Below are 22,053 nucleotides of genomic sequence, written 5' to 3' on the forward strand. Positions count from 1 at the left end.
CATCCACAAACTGCTTTTTACCAACCCTGTAATGCAGAAATATGTATGGATGTCCCAGAACAACTGTGATGTTCGCGAACATGACACGGCTGTCCCTGAACTGTTTGCGGACATCTGAGATGAAAAAACACCTGTTTTTTGGCTTTTTATGGCCATATCCCATCTCATCCTCATCACCCCTCAACTCCCCAGAGATTGTTTCATTAGTTTGACAAGTGCAATGTTGTACTTTTTAATGCTTTTACCGCGATGTTTCGCAGGCGCTGTCCGCGAATCCAACATGGCGGGTGTTTCCAAAAAATATGACTCACCTCATGCTTTTTACCATCCAATCAGCGGGCGCTTCCAATGTCTGCGGACATCACACCGCCCTCTGGACCAATCGGAGGCCCTCCGTCGACCAAATAGAAGCAAGTCTACAGACAGAACCCAAATAGCACATTTGTTTACCTACTTTTTGGCTCTTTAAAAAAAATACTAAACGGATTTACAGCAAATCTACAAAAGCATGCTTCTGGGACCAAGCCACTGATACATGGTGCAAATTTGGTGAAAATCCATCCAGTGGTTTGAGCCGTAGGCGTGAGCAAATTATGTTTTGCATTACATCTAAGGGAAAAACACAAATTTTGAGACCTCCCTATAACTTTGCCCCCCCTTCCAACAGGCCCTGTAACATATATAAGAATAGAGAAATTAACCATTTAGATATGCTCTGTAATCTTGAGCATGTGGGTCTGTATGTCAAGAAGAGCCGTCTCTGTACTATGTTTCGACCTGATAGGAATATCTCAAAAACTAAAGGTATGTGCATCAGTAATAAACAAACATCTTTAATTCAGGGGTTATTTGGGGGAACATCTATTAGAGGAAGTCTTAGAGCTGTCGTATCTGGGTTACATGGTTAATGACAAGAGATTTGGTATCACGCAAAAGAGGAAAAATAGAGCTAAATTCAACCGCTAATTTTAAAAATGCCAAAAAATGGCATATGAAGTATGGTGGGCATACACTGACAGTGCTGGCCTGGATATCCCTTAAAAGATTGTACCAATACTGTTGTATGGCATTAAGGTATATGTTGGCACTGAGTGCCAATGGTTGCCAAGATTGGAAGGATATATTTTGAAAAACGTATTGAAAGACTGGAGCTAGATTTAAATTCTTTGGAAAGCTAAGGAACATTGTCATTTATTTTATTATTAAATGCATGGCGGGTAATTCACTTTTATAGCACATTAATCTAGAGGACTGTAAGAGATCATGCATGGTTATTAATGCGTTTACGGGAATTTGTGAAGAGTTAGAATTACAATTTAATTTTGACACTTCACAACATACAGATAAGAGTGACTGGGATCAAATGAAGATTCTAAAAAAGAAAATGGGCAATCATGACTGGAGTGTGAATATGCATTTTTTGGGTAGTTTATGATGTTTCAATAGTATGTACAATGAATGCCGCCAGTTCCTAGGGCAAGCTGTATATAAACCACCTTCTGGGTAAGACTGAGAGGGCGCGTTTTATGAGGTTATTTGTTAATTTATGAATTATGTTAGAAGTTTTGGGAGCAAGACTGGGAATCCCAAGATAAAACAGAATAAGTAGAATTTGTAAACTTAAAAGGTAAACCTAAATGGTATAGCAAGACCATTAGGCAATTGTGTATGGAACGAGTGGCCACATGCTTTTCAGCAGATTTGTATGTAAGGAGACTGCCCGCTAAGAGGAATACTTTTGGTGGCACTTGAGAACTTCTATTGGACTTCTAAAGTGCAGTAATTGAACTTCTAAATATAGGACTTCTGGCCTGGACACTGATATTTCATGCAGCTGTGAGGCTCCATAGGTATATAGAAAGAGGAATACGATTGTGAGAATGCTTTGCCTAACTCATTCCGCTTCTTCCTGGTGCCAGTGCTGTTCTCTTCCCTCGCGGGGCATGAAGTCAATGCAGAGACGTAGACCCTAAGCACTATCTCTGTGATCCGATCCAATCAGTGCAAAGGAGAGTTGTCCAGCAGCAAATGGTCAATGACATGTTCTCCACATGCCAAGGCACTCAGACTCTAGAGAGCAAAAAGTTCATCAACAACTTGAAGTCCCTCAACATACATAGCAGGCTCAAATTCGCAAAATTATATTAGCAATAAATCACCCAACCCCACACAATTGTTTCACGATTTTAGTAGTATCAAGTGCAACCACACTTGGAATCCGCATTGATTTCCAAATAATGCAGGTGCCTATTGGGCCAGTAGCTGGGGGAGGATTTTTAAAAAAATGTATTTAGACGTATGAAGCGCTTTCAGAAATGCACTTTACAAATTGGAATATAAACAGTTCCAAAACATTGGAAAATACAAATTGAACAAACAGACAGAAAGAGGAACATTATTCCAGAGTGTAGGCACCAAAAAGTCAAATTACCACCAACATAATGGACAATTGTGAACGCACATTCAAATGATAACCAAATAAATGGTATCTTCCATTTAAACATCTCAAGGATTCCAATGTCGGAGGCAACCTGAGAACTTTCACACATTTCTGACCAATTTGGGAAACTAACAAAACCAAAAATGCATATGATGTGAAAAGAGCTCGCAAGTATAATAACACCACAGAAAGCAGAAAGCTGCATGCATGGGTGCTCATTGTGAATGCGGCAAAGCAGAAGACGGAGACGTAAAAGGGACACATACTGCTTTTACACTTCCATTTCCCACCCATTTTTGAGCAGTGACAATGGCGAGGTGCGAGTGGATGAAAGATCTCTACCATGCGGACCTCCTCCATCACGTCAGTGTGTTTTGTTTTACACCTCCATGATTCTTTCTGGCAGGTCTAAAACGAATGGGTTCCTATGGAATCGACCTCGATTTCGTACCTGGTCAAGACCAGGTGGTTTCCATAGGAGTGCCGCCTGCAAAGTGCAATTTGCTGATGGTGTTTGCTTTTTCACAGGACAGAGAGGAAAATAAAAGAGAGAAAAGTGAGTACACCTTGCTGTACACTGTTTCCTTTTATCCTCCGACTTGCAAATATTAGAAATTGCATGCTGGGGATCCCACAGCACGTAGGTGCAAACATTGGTTGTTCGCTGTATGCAATTTACGTTCAATGAGGCAGTATGATGCTTGAGCTGGCCTGGTCGAGTATTAAATGCACAGAATTTAAATCAATATAACACTGCACTCTGGTATCTGCAGCCTCACTTCCATTGGAAATTCCAGTTACCTCCTCGAATATTGTAACGTTAAAAGATTCTTGAAGGAGTTAAAGTGATATTCCTATGCAGCTAAGTGTACGAACACAGATTAACCAGTAGTTACTGATTTAATCTGTTGTATTTCACACATGTCATCCAGCCTGTAGGATAATGTCCTGCATCTGTTCACGATTGTTGTGAGTGCAGTGATTGCTATTGTCTGACTTATTGCACTAGTGCAGGAAAGAGCGCATTAACTTTAGAATCCTGTACAAATTGCAGTGCACAAAATAGCAACCCCTGAAATATGCGACATGGTCTCAGACCATGTTGCACCAGGGAACCTGGCCTATCTAGGTATTGTTTGCCCCAGATCCCCATTTCAATAAGGGGGCCTGCGCTCAGGCAGCGCCCAGCAAAGGCTTGTTGCTTAATATCAAATGAATTTGAGGAGCCAGAAATGAGACTCACATACAATGGAGTCATGGTTTTGGTCAAAGACATTTATTAAAATAGAAGGGGGCGTGGAAATGCCTCTGTACCTGCTCTAGAGATGGTTCCCGCCCTAAAACCAAAACTAAGGGTCTGTCAATGTCAGAATGTCTAAAGCAAAACCATCCTGTGTCCAAAGTACTATTCTGGCCCCTCCCATTCTAACAAAATAAATTCTAAGATGAAAAGGGTAATGTCACACACAAAGGTTCCAGAAGGATAGAGTTCCTTATTCCAGAGGGTGGCTCACTTCCCCTGGATTTCTCTTCCGTCTGTTGTGTATTCAAAGATATCAATTCCTTGAGTTTCTGTTGATCCACAACGCAACTAGTACCCAAAACAAGTTGGCTTTTTGTCTGTATCTTGTTAAGATACCTGGTGTACTCTCCTGCTAGGGTTTAACTCCTCTTCTCTTTGGTTTCACACAGCCCCTTTGCTCGTCCTGATATATCATTCTCAGGACCCTCTCAGGTGATGCATTTCTTATACACTGTTTAGTTTGTCCTTGCCTGGTGTGCTCCCCAACCAAGGCTTTATATGAACACACTTGCAACTGCCTGATATACTCTCCTGCCATGACTTTAAATGCTCACACTTGCAACTGCCTGGTAAACTCTCCTGCCAGGGCTTTCTTAAATGTATATTTTCCATACAGATTTCACTTGCCTGGTGTATTCTCCTTTCAGGGATTTTCTCATGTGGGCTTGTCACACACTTCCAAACTTGATATTATTTTCTGTTTGTTTTATCTGATACTGTATCTGCCTGGTGTACTATCCTGCCAGCAGGGATTTCCTTATATGTGTACTTCATACACTCACAAACCTGAAAGTCTCTTACTTGTGTTCTGTTTTCCCTTTTGCATAAATCCTCACTGGCTCTTTCTTTTTCATGTACTTGATTTGCTTCTTTAACAGTTATTCAGATTTGGCATGGCTGCCAATATGCCTGTGTCCCTGCTTCCACTTGGTGGACTTACCGGCTCTTACTGTCATACTCTGTTTCTCCCATGGAAAGCCGGTACCGGTCGTTCAGTGTTTACTTCCATCTCACCGCCTTCATTCCTCGGCTCCTTTAACTCTCGCGGTTCCTGCTAGGATCTTCTGCTTTGTTTCGGGCTTTGGTAAGGAAAACGCTGCCTCTCAACACCTGTGAACACCCAGGAGAACTGCTTTGTAATCTGGCATTCCCGCAAACTGTTCTCTCTTGCAGTCAGCTTTCCTTTTCCTCTTCCGCAAGCCGCTTGGCTCCACGGGACTCTCTGCAGCCCCACAATCTCTCGGTCTGTACCGAGAGAAGCAGCTTTCTGCCACCAGGGGTGCCTCAGTCAACTGCTTCTGCTGTTTAAATCTCCTGGCCAAAGGTATGCGCTCAAAAGAACTGGGGTGCTTGTTTTCTAGGTCTTCTTAAATCTGCATTACTCAGCTCATCTTCCTTGTCCCAGTATTCAAGTAATTATAAGAATGGTTGTCCATGCTTGATGATTTGCGTGTAAAGTCAGGGTGAATGTTGTCAATGTTCTTTAAGGGCAAGTCAGGTCGGGATTACTTGTAGGTAGAGTCTGAGAAGGTGCTTACATGAGTGTTAGAGGGTAAGTCAGATTTTGACGGCTTATATACAGACCTTGATAGAAGGTCTTCAGTATCTTTCCTAGGTGGATGATGAGAGGTACTAATATGCCTTTAAGGCATTGGGTATTGATGGGGTATCCTCAATATTGGAACGGGTATAAAATGTCTTGTTCGATGGTGCCCTGATACTCTCCCGGAGGTTGTCTCCTCTCATGGGCTCCCCCCTTATATAACCGCTCCCAGGGTCAGGAAGTGGCTGCCGTCCCCTGGCCACATGGGGAGAGGTCACGCCGGGAAAGGAGTGACGACCATCAGATTCAACACATGAAGTTGAAGTGAATTTCAACAAATAAATTTTAAAGACAAACCAGATTTGTGGCAGATGAATAGACTGATCAAAAGCAGTAGAGGTTCACATTGTGGCACAAAGACTGGTAAAGAACAGAATAAATAGTGTATTTGAGCTGGCATCGGAAAGCCGGCAGACCGCATTCTAACAACCTTCAATTCCTCATTGCTTGTGACCTCTGCAGTATTCTGAGAAAAACAACAGGAACTTAACCAGCGCCCGCAATGGCTGTGTAGAACAGCTTCAGCGGGTTCATGCCGGGGCTCAGCCTAGAGATTTCTGATGCACGCCTCCATTTAGAAACAGCCTCTAATTGCAACGCTCATCTGCCCACCCACGCTCATCACATGTTTATGACCTTTACTTTTTCTGCACAAATAAAAAAAAGAGCATATCCATTCCTTTGTCTTACTTAGTGATCCAGTGAGGGGTCATTAAGTTGGGGAAAGGTCATCACCCCATCCGAGTTCTATAAGGCTACTAGCACATGGTACTAACAGCATTAACGGTTTTGAACCGTGTGTTGATAGAGAGTAAACTAAATAGGCAAAACGTGTTAGTAAATTCAATGTGGTTTTATTTTGTAGTATTTAAATATGTTTGTCTTTAAAAGGTAAGCATTCCAACTGTAAACTTGAACTGAAACGGATTTACCATAAGAATGCATTAGGTTTCATGTAAAATGGGCATGGTTGCTGTACACAAAAGAACTTGTCATGTTTTAGCTTTCACTTTGGCATGTTAATTTGATGTTCCCCGTCACGCATCAAATGTAAGGTGCTGTTACAAAAAACATATTTGTACAGAGGAACATTTTTATTGAAAAAAGATAATAGCTTTCTGCTGTTTCCCGCTGTAATTATGAGGTCTAATTCTTGTGGATAATAGAGTCCATAGGAATAGTTGCTGGCTGCATTCCGAGCCTTCTGATTGGCTGTGTGAGGAGGTTAATAATCGTTGTCTTGTGCTGATGGTTTATTAGAACAAACCCTACAAACAGTACTCCATTTAATGTGATCAGAGTAGCAAATTAAACAGGAAATCCAAGTTCTGCGCCATGTCAGGAAGTGCTTTATCAAAGGAAAGATGGCCTGAGCCATTTCTCATGGAAATAGAAAAGGTCCCAAAGGTTAACAGGCCCCACCAATGGAAAGTCAGCTGCCCAGTTAAAGCTTGTTTCTGCTAGAATCCGTTTCTGATATACTGGCGAAATAGGCATCTACTCAATTGCTACAGAGGAAAATTCCAATTCCATACTGGGACTGGACTTTGGTGTCTTACAGTGTGTATTGATTTCAGTTGATGTGTTTTTATTGAAATCAGGCTAATGTGTTTTTCCACTGCTGGTCGTCAGGGGTGTTGCTAGGTCTGGAAAGGACCCGGGGCTACACTAATGACGGGACTGTCAGGACTCAGGGCTAGCTAGCCTTTTGGTTTTAACCCCTGAGTTTCTATTCAGGGCTACAACCAAAGGACTTGGGGCTATAGCTCACTGAGCCCCCCCCCCAAACCCCTCTAGCAACGCCTCTGCTTGTTGTTCACTGTACCAGGCAGAGCAATTCCCCAAAATGTGTAAAGTTGCGGAAGTGACATCATGCACCCCATGACATCACAGGAAGAGTTGTCAAATGTCCTTTGTCCTGATCACAACACAGAAATATGTTGCAGATAGAAAAAAAAAATTATAAAATAACTTTATGATTGACAAAATCACAAATAGTTATTAAGGAAAACAAAAGGGGTGCTCCATTGGTAGGGCAAGGATGGTTCATGTGGCTCAGATACAGCCCCACATGCCCTAGCAGCACCATCCAGTTAATACCTCACATGTCCGGATGCTGTCATCATATGGCAAGCGCAGCCTAAAATGCCCCGTTTAGGCCATCCAATGCCAGTTTGGATCTCATATGAAGTGCAAGTCACCGTATGTAATGTGGAGCCTCAGATCTCCAGTTGCTGCCATCATAGGCAAAGCGCATCTGCTCAGGCCCATCCTCCCTTAGGCCACCTACCCATCTGCACACCTTCCCTCCTCCTCTCACCGCAGCCAGGTTCCTAACATTCAGAGTCTCTGTGCCTCAATTGGTAAAATCCTCACAGGTTCTCACTCCCAGACAACTGCTCGCCCAACTACTCACATTCACCCGATGCTTCGGCTCCCAGGCTTCTTATCCAGCTCTATGCAACGAAAACCTGCACAAAGTACTGCTGTTATTCAGTGTGGGGAGAGGAGTTGCACCCCCCCCGCCCCTTCCCCTTCTCTATCGCTTCAGTAGCCATCTTCGCTAGTACACCCGGCCATGCCAACATGAAATCCTTGCATCGTCCATAAATCAATCTGGAACCAGTAAATACATGTGTGACGGGTAAGCTGCGATTTCCCCCAGAGTAGTCCATAACACGGTGCACTGAAGTATATTAATTACAATCAGAGTGTCAGTCTTCTTTGCATTCAAACAGTTTCCATGGGCATTCAACTGAGCTTAACTGGAAAACATCAGTCTGCGTTGGCCTAAGCGCGGTTTTTGCATTTTTCAAAATGGTTGGGATACCAGTATATTTCAGTTGCATACTTTCAGATCCAATAATGCCGAGCAGTTAGTCATCCCTGGATGCAACACCAGCAAAGCTATGAAGGGCTCGTTTCAGAATGCGGCCCCAGAGCTGCCACTGCACCCCAGAGTGCTGAGGTCCACTCAGACTTCCAGAAAACAATTGAAGACATTGCTATTAGCCTAACTTCCCCATTGCTTCCTTTCTCTTTCCCATGCTCCTGGCACATGGTTTCTCTGTTGGTTTGTTCGGTTTGTTTGATTCATGTGTGCCCTTAAGCCTATGGGTATAGGGTTGCACAGTATAAATCCAATAAAGTACAGTAAATACTTACCAATAACATTATGAGCCAAGTCGACCGCTGCTTGAACTACATTGTCTTCCACCACTGAATCCAAGAGACCCAGTTTCAGGGCTGCAGGCGCTGACACATACTGTCCTGCAAGAAATACAATCACATGCATTGATAAGTGGAGACCAACAATAACAGGCACATGCCCTTCTTGCAAGCATTTTCATGTCTAGAATGGAAGCACAACTCTACATTGCCTTTCATTTGGTTTGAGCTAAAAAGCCATTTTTTAAATTCAAAACTTCTTTGTGAATATGTTCAGACTAGCATAAGATACCCTCATTACACGTTTGCTGGTAACTCGATTGTAAATTGGCTGCAATACCACCAAACGGATTTACCATTACCACCACTTGGTCCGGCACAATCACCGCCAGATTACTAGTGGTTGTAGGCAGTGTTAGACCCCCATTTATTGGCCTCCGTAGTACTCCATGGAGATTTTGGCAGAATTACCACTGATGGTAATTCTGACGAGTTGGCATTTTTGGGGGCTTTAAAGCAGAGGAATTACTTCCTGGATTCTGCTTGAGGTGTTTCCTCTGCCTTACCTCCAAACCCGTAGTTTGGTGGTGTGGTAATGCAGTGGTGACTTTGTTACCACTGCATTACCACCGTTTTTGGCCACACCGCCGAACTCGTAATGAGGCCCAGTTTCGAAAGAATGAGCCTGGTACACAAAGATTTGCACTGGAGTAAATGAGGATAAACCTATAAACGTCTCAGATGTGCACTTGCAATGGATTCCCAATGCCTAAGACTGGAACAAATCTGGAGGTATGGTCGGAGAAAATGTTTTGACCATCTGCCTGCAACATCTAGAAATTATAGTAAAATAATAGTAAATTATTGTTATATTCAGAACTGTTCAAAGCTTCAAAACAAGGGAACCATGCAGTAGTTTGAGTTGCCTTAACTTGAATGTATTCCTGATGTACTGATTCCCATTAGGTATTCAACTTGTCATTTGAAACAGACCAACCATGTGAAACTGACAATGCGTGTTTCTCCCTAACGTGCTTTATCAAGGCCGGAGTTTTAAAGGTACGCTTCAAAATTAATGCATTTAGTCTATGCAGTGTGCACTCTCATTTTAATGCACATAGAGCAAAAAGGCTGTGAATATTATGATAAATCCCATTACATAAAAGATTATTTCTATAAGGATATATTAGCAATCCTCTCTAGTACCTGGCTTGTTGTGTGGGTCCTGGCTCTTCCTCCTGTTTCCAGTCTTGATAAAGTATGCTGGCGTGAAACCTGTGTCGGCTGTTCACACAACAATTGGTCTGTTTTCCATAACAAGTTGATTTTCAAATGTGAATCAATACAACAGGAAGAAATGTCACTTACGATAACCCACGCTCCTTCATGGCTCTTATGAAAAACTAAGCTAATATATGTTCCCGTAGTGGCGGGTTAATAACCTTGCCACTGTCCACTAAGAGGGCACCCCTGCAACACATGCACATCTGGAAGTGCCTATAGAATCCCTGATACACGCAAATACCATTCAAAAAGATTTGCTGGAGAACATGTCATGCGTGCTCTAGACATGTCTACATGTACTCTGGTTTTGGGAAGCAGGCTGTAATGGCATGCTCACGGCTGGTCTATTTCAGCTTGCTGAAGAGGACTGGAAAGCATGGGTTCACAGGCGGTGAATGGATATAATGTGCTCTGCCAGCGAAACATCTCTCTTCTGTACCACTCTACCCATTCCAAGAGGAACGGCAGGGCCTGGCTTTGAGTTGGATTTTCCCAGCTAAATGATGTTATAGCAACAACTGGTAAACTATAGGTGGCAGAGGGTTCTCGATTGATGACATCATCCAATCTATAATCACAGCACCTCTATCAAAATCCTGGAGATCAGCTTGGAGCAAGGAATGCTGCCAGGCCCCCGAATGTGGCGGTCCCTACTAAGAAAGTATAGCCCCGTGGGCGTAATTCTAGGGGGGATTAGAGATTGTGTGGGGGTATAAAGGTTGCTTGGGGCGCTCTGGCCATCAACTACTGCGGGATGGTTAGCTGCATCGACAGCACTGGGAGGTATGCCCCTTCACCTCTCCTTCCAAAGTGTACAGTCGTTAGGCTTGTGCTGGCGAGTTGCGCTTTACCACAGAAAAATCAGTTCTACTCTGTCATGCAGTAATTTGCAAAGTCAATATGATTGTGCTATTGATTTATCATCCTGAGGAGAACTGATTTTTCTATGGTTAAGCGCTACTTACTCGCCAGCACAAGCATAACGACTCATTTTAGGGGGGGTGGGGGGAGGGGGTTTGTCCCCCCAACTATTGTGGCTCACCATTTTGTCCAACTCATTTGACAGAGCCCCCTTTCATTTAGATGTCATGTTCCCCCACCCCTCAAGATTTTCAGCAAAGTTACTACTCCACTGCACAGCCATGCTAGAGTTCTCCCCAGTGAAAATCCGGAAACGGAGGAGAGGAGAGGATAGAATACCTTAGCATTGTAGGCTAGTATCAGGAGTTTCTGTGAATGCTGAATATGTAAATACTGAACCATCGCTGGTGTGATTATTGAGCGTGGCCTTCACTGAGGGAGCCTAAACAACCAACTTATTCGGTTTGTTACGCAGCTGATAATTCTATTTTTGTTTCATTCATGTTTTGTAAAGCACAACATTACAATAAATCACTTCAAAGTGCATCAGAGGGACAGAGCCTAAGGAACGAATGCCTCACAAGTCGTGAGTAGCCACGGATCAGAACGAGTCTGTTTTGGACTTACTTTGGCGTTTGCTCGTCGCTGCGAGGGGAACGGACTCCCTTGCTGCAATGCCTCCATCGACCATGGAGTGAATCGCTTAAGACCGCGAGATTTCTATGCTGTCTATTGTCGTGTTGACTTTTCTGTTGTTACCAGGGGGCGGGTGTTCAGGGAAGGGAAGTACGTGAGAGAAAGCGGAATTGACGGAGACGGGAGGCGGGACAAGGGCAGTTCTGCTGTACTGAAGAATAAAGAGGATGTGTGAAGCATCGCTCCGTCTCTAGTCGTTTATTGCTGCGCCACATGCTTTTGTTGGGCCTCACCCCATGCCAGTACATTGGCAACGAGGTGGGTAGCCTTCCGAGGTGGTAGGTGTCAATGGAGCGGTGAGGCCGCGCACGTGTGGCGTTGGAATGCCCAGCAGAACGCAGCAGTTCCACGTGCAGAGGAGAGCGCTCCGGACCGCAGCGAGGGTGTGCTGCACCCACAAGGGACATTGGAGGGGAAAGGCCTCTCGCATGAGGCGCTGGAGCGCCTAACGGAATGCTGAAGGCTCCACGTGGGGTGGAGGAGGAGCTGGACTGCAGCGGGAACACGCTGCTGGCTGCCCATAGAAGGCGGCCATCCAAGTCCCCAAAGGGCAGAGGGACATTCAGAGACCCTGTCCAACCCTGATGGTGCTTTTGCCTAAGGAGTCGGCCATCAAGAGCAAAGGGACACCAGAGGTGATCTACAACACACCCATTGAAGAATTTAGAATGGCCAGGGGCTGTTCAGGACAATGTCGGTCCAAGATAATGACCAGGGTGCACAGCCACAGGCTGATGGACAGCAAGGGCAGGGCCCCCAAGTGGTGGATCAGACGCCATACAGGCTCCCAGACACAATAGCGGCACAAATGCCAGGGGCTTTTGATGTCTCAGACACGAGTAACATGGGTCCCAGGTGGACCAAATGGATCAGAGACTTTGAATTATACATGGGGGCCACAGGACCCATAGAAGACGCACGTCAGAAATGCCTGTTGAAGTTGGCAGTGGGCTCCGTAACACGTTACATCATCGACAAGTTTTCCCCCGACTCTATTGACTCTCTGCATGACCTAAAAGACGCGCTAGCCGCCTACTTCACTCCCCACACCAACGTGAGTTACGAGAGGCATCTCTTCCACAGTACCAAGCAAAGCAAGGGTGAGACCATGGACGCCTATGTCATGCGGCTCCGCACCAAAATGAAACACTGCGACTTTGCCAACTACTCCAACACGGAGGCACTCCGATCACAAATAATGGCAGGGTGCGAGTCGCAGACGTTTTGCAGGAAACTGCTTCAGAAACAACGTTTCAATAACCTGACTCCAGGGGAGAACATCCACAGGTTGCAGCAGGAGAGAAGATCGCAGGAACTCTTTTGCTACAAATGCGGGTTTGAATACCCCCATGAAGGGACCTGCCCAGCCATCGGCTAGCGCTGCACCACGTGTGGTGAAGAGGGCCACTTCAAGTCCGTGTGCAGGCTATTCCATGACAAAGGGAGGGAATGGACCAGGAAGACACTGTCCCGACCCAAACCAAAGGCCAGCTCTTCCTCTGGGAACCACCCCAACACGGCTCCCCAAGGGCCAGCTAACCAGGCAACCCCGGACTCAAAAGAAAGGGATTTGGGGGAGGAGAGGCAAAGAAGAGATAGGAGAGACAGAAGGAGATACGTGATGCATGCCAGGCCGGACGCAGATCAAGACGTCACGTTTGCTATCTTGTTGAACAGTCGCCATCTGACTCTGATCCAAGCTCATCGGGGAGCGATCAAAAGAGGAAGGCCTACATATATGCCCTAGGCAATCCCACCGCAACAGCACACAGCCCTACCATAATCATTAAACTAAATGAGCAGCCTACAGAGTTCCTCATCGACACCGGGGCCACGGTCAATGTCGTTAGTGAAACCATCTTCAAGGACCTGCCCACACCGCCAAAACTGTTCCCTGCCACAGTAGACATTTATGCTTATGGGGCCAAGACACCCCTCAAGTGTTTAGGACAGTTCGAGGGCACCTGCAGATACAAGGGGAATGAGAAAAAAATCCCCATTCATGTCCTAGCAACCAAAACTGACAGCGGGTGTGTTCCAAGTTTCAAGGCAGCAGCTGATGTGGGACTCATTCACATCCTGTACAACGTCATGGTCCACAAATACATCGACCCGGTTGACATGATCAATAACCTCTACCCACGTATTTTCAGAGGCATCGGGAAACTAAAGAATCGACCCATAAAGCTGCACATTGACAACTCCATCCGCCCGTAGCCCAACACTATCGGGGGATCCCAGTCAACATCCAAAAGAAGGTGGAGGATGAACTACACAAGCTGCTCGAGCAAGACATCATTGAGCCAGCCACCGGCCCCACCACCTGGGTGTCCCCTATAGTGTCAGAGCTTCCACAAGGAATATGGGAGGTTGTTGCTGCCGACTTCTTTGGGCCCGTTGAAGGAGGGAAATATATGTTGCTGGTGATGGACGAGTACTCCCTCTACCCGAAAATACAATTCATATCCTCCCCAGCCGCTCATCATGTGGTGCCGGCGCTTGACCACATTCTTCGCTTACGGCATCCCAAGAGTGCTCAAGACGGACAATGGTCCCCCATTCAGTGGGCATCAGTTCGCACAATTTGCGAACTATCTCGGCTTCCACCACCGGAAGATAACACCCCTATGGCCACAGGCGAATGGCATGATAGAACGATTTATGTCCAATCTCAAGCGGGCCCTTCAAATTGCAAAGCTCACTGGGCAACCTTTCGAGCAAGTACTAAATCAGCTGATGCAAGACTACCAGGGCACTACTCACAGCAAACACGGATCCCGGAGGCCGATCCGGGAGAACCACCTGAGGACCGTGACAGGGACATGAAGGAACGCGATGGCACAGCCAAGGAGCACATGAAGGAGTATGTGGACCAACAGAGAAGGGCAAGAGAACCCCAGATCAAAGTGGGTGATATTGTAACAGTGAAACAAACTCAGACTCACAAACACATTTCAGTCTTTCAAGATGAGTCGCTGTTAGTCATGCAGAAGAAGGGATCCATGATCATGGCGCAGGGTGTGGCAGGGTCCGTCACCCAGAACTCTTCACACTTCAAGGGGATTCCTTCTCTGGGATCTAGCCGACTGAGTGGCCGGTTAGTCGTTTCTCTTGACTATGAGTCAGATGATACATATCTAGGAGACCAAGGGGAAACTGAAAAATCAGACATGGAAGGCGCTCCTGAGGTGGAGGTTAGTGGAAGCCTGCAAGGGTTTTCAATTGCCCGTCCTCAATGGGCTCGGAACAAGCCTCGCCGGTGGATTGAGGAAATGTGTAAGCAAACCTCATCACCTGCTCACCTGTTGTGAGGGACAAAGTTAATGTTTAAAAAGGGGGGAGATGTCGCGTTGACGTTTCTGTGGTTACGAGGGGGCAGGTGTTCAGGGAAGGGAAGTACGTGAGGGAAAGGGGAAGTGAGGGGCAGTGGGAGGCGGGACAAGGGCAGTTCTGTTGTACTGAAGAATAAAGAGGATGTGTGAAGCTTCGCTCCGTCTCTACTCGTTTCTTGCTGCGTCACGCATGTTTGTTGGGCCTCACCCCACGCCAGTACATCTATTTTGGTACTCGTCTGCCATAGCAAGGCAAATGGAATGTTGTTTCCTTCCGTTCCAGATCCTTTCTGCCTTAAAGGTACAATGCTAAATGCTTGGACAGCAAGTCTGAGAAAGTCACTGGTTTTACAGGGTGCCAGGGAAGATGGGGTCTCATCATTCTGGCTGTGTTTGAGAACCCCCGACTCATATATAGATTCTTTTAAAGGGCCAGTTACCCCAAAAGGTTTGCTGTGACTGTCCCCTGCCCTATGACGGTGGCTACGCGGGGCGAACTGGGCTTCCCCCATATGCCACCGCTGGGCTCGTCATCCTCTAGCTTGACTCAGTGCCTGGGCCCTTGTGCCCTCCACTCCCCGCTAGAAGTCCCCAGAGTCATGCAGGGCTCTTCATCACAGTAGATATCTATTTTAGAGTGTGTTCCCGTCCATATAAATTTACCAAATTTCACATACATTTGATCTGCCCAAATCTGAGCACTCGTTACAAACTTGGCTAAGCTCCGTTAATGTTTTCATGCGCACAAAAATTGCTGGAAAAAAACGAATTCTGGTTTCCATACAGCCAGCAAAATCAGGGTTTCTGCCCCTATAGACCACTTCGATTTTCAAGATTTTTAGCATACACATCGGCCTTTGGGTCAACTAGCTCTCCCTAAAAAGAAAAGTCACACATCTGATTTATCAAAATGGAGACAGTCACACATTTCAAGCAGAAGAAAACATACCTGTACATGCACAGATAAGACGAGCACTCGACATCCTACACTCTGAGGAGAGCCTGACAACACTACTCTTCAAAGGATATCTCGCGGAATGTTAAAGGCCACTGAGGATTTCAGAATGGTTTCACACATCATGCTGGCTTTCACATACTTAGGATTTAAGGAAAACCTAAAACGTGCCACCCGCCAACTATTTGGAGGACCGCATGGCATTGTATTTGGGGACCTACTCCAAATAACACCACATAAATGTCCAACCAATATTTCAAACCGTCACCACAAAGAATGGTGCCAAAACGATGGGGAGCATTTGTAATGTTTTTTTTGTGGAGATATTTTCAATAATTTGAATCAACTCAAAGCACATGTCAATGCAAAGACAAAGAATGTGGTAACATACTCGACTATGTTTATATTTGTTAAATGTGTAGTGTGGGTGGTGTGAGTGTGTGTATCCAGGTATGGTGCTCATCTAGAGATCCAAATATAGTTACACTTACAAATTTGGCCTTTTGTTCAACAAGTGCCAAATAAAATAACACCAGTTTAGCCATTAAAACTCTCAACAAATAAATCAAAACCCATCAAATAAATATACATGCAATTCAATACTCGCCGATATTGACAATTATCTCCATCAATAAACGTTTGCACATCATGAACAAGATACATATGAACTGCTGTTATCTAGCTTTACTACAGCTCTGAACAGGTAACATCAACCAATTATTAGGTGTTAATCACACCTTTGAAAAACAATACTCTTAAGATATGTCAGTACGGACTTGTATGATACGTTATGCTTTGCCATGTTACTGGGATTTGTACCGCCACTTCTTCATGGTCTCCAGGCACTCACATGGATCTGAAACGAATCAGCGGTTAGTTAGCAGAGTAGATGCAAAGAACACGTTTCTGATGGATGTTCCTCCCACGGGTTCCTCATCTTGGATATATTCTCTTGCACCAGCACATTTTGGCCACTTTTCGATAGCAGGGAGCTACGTACGATTTTGGCATCGAGGTCCCTCTGCGCTCTTCAGTTTTGAGGCCTGGCATGACATTGGTACAAATAGCTTGAACTGCATCCACTGACCTAAGTTTACTCATTTTTCTCCATGTACAGCTGCGTTGGGGATTGTATATTACAGGAGAAATTCTTTGAACGCGTTGAAAGAGAGGTAGAGGGACAGAGCTCTCTGATTGTGTGGCGAGATGGGAGGGAGATGAGAAATCCTTGGGCAGAACATCCAACAGAAAGAACATGACAAGAGATAAGTCATTTGTTCTTCTAATGGATTGTGTTCCCCCACAGATACCTCACCTTGGATAAACTCCCATAGCAGCACCAAATACCAGTAGAAGGGAAAAGAAAATTCCTATTGACACCAAGTTAAATCCTGCTGCAGGAGTGCTCTACTGAAACGGGCATCCTGACCTGATAGAGTGTCCAAGCAATAATGTTTTGCAAAAGTGTGGCTAGTAGCCCAAGTTGCTGCATGGCAGATGTCTTCAGCCGGTATCCCTCTTTGGAGTGCCGACGAGGCGCCGACTACTCTAGTCGAATGCACCTGAAGCCATCAGGAATGTCTTTTCTGCTACAGAGTAGCATGCTGAGACGCACAGCACAATCCACCCTGGTATCGTCTGCTTCATCATGCCTTTACCTGTCTCAGAACAGGTATACCCTTGAAAGAGCTGGTCTTCAGATCTCAAGCTATTTGTTCTGGTGATGCAAATCCTGAATGCCCTTTTTGGGTCTGGCCTATACTGCCTTTCCTCTTCTTCGAATTGGAAGATCAGTCCTTGGGTTATACTACCTGACACTAGTAACCCCGAGTTCAAAGACACTTGTCTACGCCATCCTTTCTCACATATACGTGTCAGCTCAGTGTCTACAGTGATGTGAGCAGTGACATTTAATTTTACGCAGCCTACCCCACGCAGGGCAAACAATGGAGGAGCAGGTGTAGAAAAAGCTGCACATAGGCATGAGTGAAGAAACTGACAACTTGAGGCTGAGACCTGGTAAAATGAATTAGTTAATGTCATATTCAGCTTAGACGCCATTTAACCTGCCTTAGAGCAAGGCACTAGCAGGGTAATTCATGTAATAATTGTGCGCCGAAATTTGTGACGCAAGCTGGCGCAAGAGAGAAAAAGCTAGCGCAAGCATGCGATTTGGACGCGTGCGGTTCATGGAAGGCCCTGCGCGTGTTTTTCCCGGGATGTGCGCCAAATCCGCGCTTACCTTACATGTCACTGCGACTTTCCAAACGCGTGCGTGACAGGAACAGGGAATGCGCAAAACTGCTTGCGCACACACCTAAAAAGAGGGTGGAACACGGGGAATGGGGAACAACGTGTGAAAATGTAGGCGTAACGTGGGAAGTACCGCTGGGAAACACACGCAACGCCCACACGCTAGTGAACAACACGTATTCATCGAATCGAATAGGGAAAACATGCACACGTCAAAACACACGCACACACACAAATACTTCCACCACACGAAAGCAGACGGAAGCGCCTCTGCGCAGCATAAAAGTGCACGCAAACAACAAACAAGCATATACAGCTACGATGAATGTCCCATTCCTTGCAGCAGTGATCGTGGGACACCCCAGGAGGAGGAGAATAGCCAGGCCCTGCATTGTTTTGCCCAGGAACCGTCTTTTTGGGATGCCTGATGACGAGGTCTATGGCAGGTATAGGTTTCCACCTCATATCATCCTAGAGCTAGTCACTGAGTGGGACGATGAACTCACATCACCCACCCTGTGCTCCCAAGCATTGAGCCCCTTGGAGAAGGTGCTCAATGTACTGCATTTTTTGGCCACTGGGTCATTTCAGCGGCCATCTGCCATAGTGGGGGGCGTCTCACAGCCCACGCAGTCACGTTGCCTACACCAGGTGTTGGCAATCATCACTGCGCACCCCTCAGTCCGCAGGCACATATACATGCCTAGAGCACCTACAGAAAAGCAGGCCGTGGTCCAGGACTTCTACAGGGTGGCACACTTCCCCCAAAGGGCTGGGTGCCATAGATTGCCCCCATGTGGCCCTACGTCCACTGAAAACATCTACCGCAACCGCACGCACTGGCTTTCCATCAACGTGAAGGTTGTATGCGATGCCAAGGGAATCATCACCTCTGTCTATGCAAACTATCCAGGATCCACCCATGACAGTTTCATATACAGAATGTCTGCCCTGAGCCGGGCCCTGAAAGCTGGGAAGCATTGTGACACATGGCTCATAGGAGAGTACAAATGCCTGTGCACATGCATGTGGCCACATTTTTCACCTAAACTCCAACCCCTGCGGAGTGCACACAGGCATGGCACATACCAGGTGACAATCGATGATGAGAAAGGGACAGTTAACTGTCACAACCTTACCACCCTGAGAATGTGTCCACGGAAGTGCCACATTGTGTGCATCCCTAGCTACTTAAACACAACCAATCCCATGCGACCAAAAGGAACACATGCAAGGTGCATATCCCACCCACCCCCCTGCAAAACAGGGCATGAAAGTACTGGTATGCCACCCAAACCCTCCCAACCCCCATAACCCCTGTCTACCACACCATACCATGGTATGCAACGGCAAAACATCAAACCATATGCACAACACATGACACAATGGTCATGAAGTGCCACGTGAGAAATGTAAATAGGCACCAGAAAATTACACCTGACATGGAATCTGAAGAAATGACTGACCAAAACCTCACACCTGAAAACTGTGGCACAAATGCATGCCACCAGTGGTTCAAGCAATGAAAGTCAGAATACCTGTCGCCATGCACATTGGACAATAGCAAATTGGCATTACAAACACTGTGTGCTGCGTGTGTGTCCCCTACAACACACTGCTCACCGGACAGCACAGTGCGTGTGCATTGCGTTGGGGAAACCCCTTGAGCATCATGAAAATTAAGTACAATCAACAAAATAGTATCCTGTGATGCATGTACACGAGCAATGAATCGGAAGTGAACATGGATTGTATGGACAGAGCATGCCTGAGAAGGCAATCTGGGTGCACGTGTGTGCATGATGTCACCGTAGTTGGTGTGGGGGGGTGTTGCCTAAGTGTTTGTGTCAGTAGGGACATGCATCGAATACATGCATGTGAAATGAAGTGAGCCTCAGTGTCCTGTACACAGCACATGTAAACATTGCTCTCAAGGACCCCCCTGTGTGTTAAACCACACCAATCCCCTGACACCTCAAAATCAAACCCAACATAGGATCAGCCATTGACCAGCAGAACATATCATGTACAGAGTACCCCACATCGACAATGGCAGACAGTGAGCAATCACTGATTCATTGAAAATCCTTATAGGGCCTACACACAAAGTGCATCAAAGCGCCTCCAGGAGGGAGGGAGGGAACAAGGGAGACTAACAGTACCTTCCTACAAGTCTTTTAAACAGTCCAGAATGTGAAAAAGAACAATCAAATCAAAGTAGATAGTACAAGTGCTTGCAACAATAATGGAGAGTCTAGGCAGGTAATGTGGGAAAACAAAACTAGCATCAACCTTGCTATTCCTGCGGCAATATTTGCAGTGCAGGAGTCACATAAGGAGGGGGGGTGAGGGAAGAGGTGAGGAGAGTAACAAAACATGTGACAAACAATGGAAGGTCGATGAATAATCAAGATAGTGCTGGGGAGGGGGAGAAGAAACACAGAAGGGAAAGGGGGAACAGACGAGCTGTAATCAGTGGTGGAGGGACTGATGATAAAAGTGCCAAAATAAAACTCAAAAAGGTGAGGGTGGGGGGTGGATGGACGGAGGCAGAGGGGGGAAGTGTCTGCAAAGAAAAAGCGGCTACGTATCACCATGCCTGACGGCAATTGGGGTAGTGCCGGAAAAAGACAGACAGAGGACAAGGAGGAGGGGAAAGGGTGGTGGAGAGGGAGAGGGAGGAGAGAAGGGAGGAGGGGGCCAAGGTGTAAAGGCAGGAAGGGGTGAGAGGGGGAAAGAAAGCACATACAGGGGGCAGAGAGAAAGAAGAGGGTGCAAAAGGGGGTGGGTTGTTTGACGGTGAAGGGGGAGACAGAGGGAGACTGGCGGGGGCAGGTGGAGACTGGTGGGGAGCAAGGGAGCCAGGGGGAGACTGGCAGGGGGCAGGTGGAGACAGGCAGGGGGCAGGAGAGACAGGGGGACAATCAAGGGACCCAGAAGGGTGGTGGACAGGGGTGGACAGGGGTAGACAGGGCCTCCATTGTGGGCCTTTGGTAGTGGTGGCAGGCTCCAGCCTCCTGGCTGGCCGGATTGTCACAAGGGCCAAGTGCAACCAATGGGAGGGGGTAGCAGGGCTAGGCCACAAACAGGACAGTCAAGTCAAAAGCAATGCGGCCATATTTCAAATGGCACAACAAAACACCAGGCAGGGCTGCAAGATGGCCAAAGCAGGGGAAGCAAGGAATTGGGGGTCGATGAAACACGCGGTCACAAGGATAACTCAGCGTGCAGCGTTAATGTGGCATATCAAAATCACTGTAGGCCATGTGTCCCAATGCAACATTGTCAGCACACGGATCCCTCCCACCATCAGTGTGTGTTACACAGCCAAAGGGTGCATGGTACCGCCTATAGCAGGAAGTGAATGAACATAGACAGTCAAGTCATAAAAAAATCTTAAGCAACATGATGAAATGCACAGTCAACAGAATACTCACCAAAATGAAGCGCAGACACGCATTGGAGAAGCCATCCGGAATACCCACTAGGGGCGTACACACAAGTAGGACTGCAGGCTGGCCACAGATATGACAGAAGCCCAATGCCCCTGTGTGAGATGCTGTCACACCGAGCCATCCTTACCAGCCCATGGAAAGGGGAAGCAGGAGTAGCATATGTGTCAGGACCCCAAGCAAAACACATACACGAGACAAGCCTGAATGGGCCCTGCTGGAACACAGAGTGGATGCCTTCAAATGCCACAAAGCACCACACTGTCACATGAATGCACAATAGACAAAAAAAAGAAAAAACATATTTGCAGGAAAAAAAAATGGCCACATATGAACTGGGGGGCAGGGGAGGTACCCTGGAGGGGGGAGCTACAGGGTGCACCTCCAATACCCACATGTGTAGATGTTGAGATTTAAAAAAAAAAACTCACTGGGCTCAGCGCCTGCACGGCCCGACCTATGTGGGAGATAGGTTGTCGTCGTCAGCCTCTGGATGGAAATCAGAAGGTGGACGTGGCACAGTTGCCTGACCATTCCTATCCGTGCCTTGCCCCTCAGTGGCAGCAAGCATGCGGGTCTGGTAAACCAGGTCCTGCATGGCAATGACACGTAGGTCTGCATCCATTACCTCATGTGTCACACGTGCTTCCTCCTGCAAGGACTCACGTGCAAGACGGAGTTCTGCCTGCATGGCCTCACATGACAT

The 22,053-nt window shown here is 46.4% G+C and overlaps 1 protein-coding gene across 1 annotated transcript in view; it reads right to left on the reverse strand.

The window, feature by feature from the left end:
* The window catches only part of EHHADH (enoyl-CoA hydratase and 3-hydroxyacyl CoA dehydrogenase), a 318,280-nt gene that overhangs the window by 141,248 nt on the left and 154,979 nt on the right, over positions 1–22,053 (reverse strand). The window contains exon 6 of the mRNA XM_069615744.1: positions 8,512–8,616. Within this exon, the coding sequence (XP_069471845.1) occupies positions 8,512–8,616 (105 nt within the window). The remainder of the gene's footprint in view (positions 1–8,511; positions 8,617–22,053) is intronic.

This window comes from Ambystoma mexicanum, chromosome 9 (genome assembly GCF_040938575.1).
Source record: "Ambystoma mexicanum isolate Mex_15411 chromosome 9, UKY_AmexF1_1, whole genome shotgun sequence".
Classification (NCBI taxonomy): Eukaryota; Metazoa; Chordata; class Amphibia; order Caudata; family Ambystomatidae; genus Ambystoma; species Ambystoma mexicanum.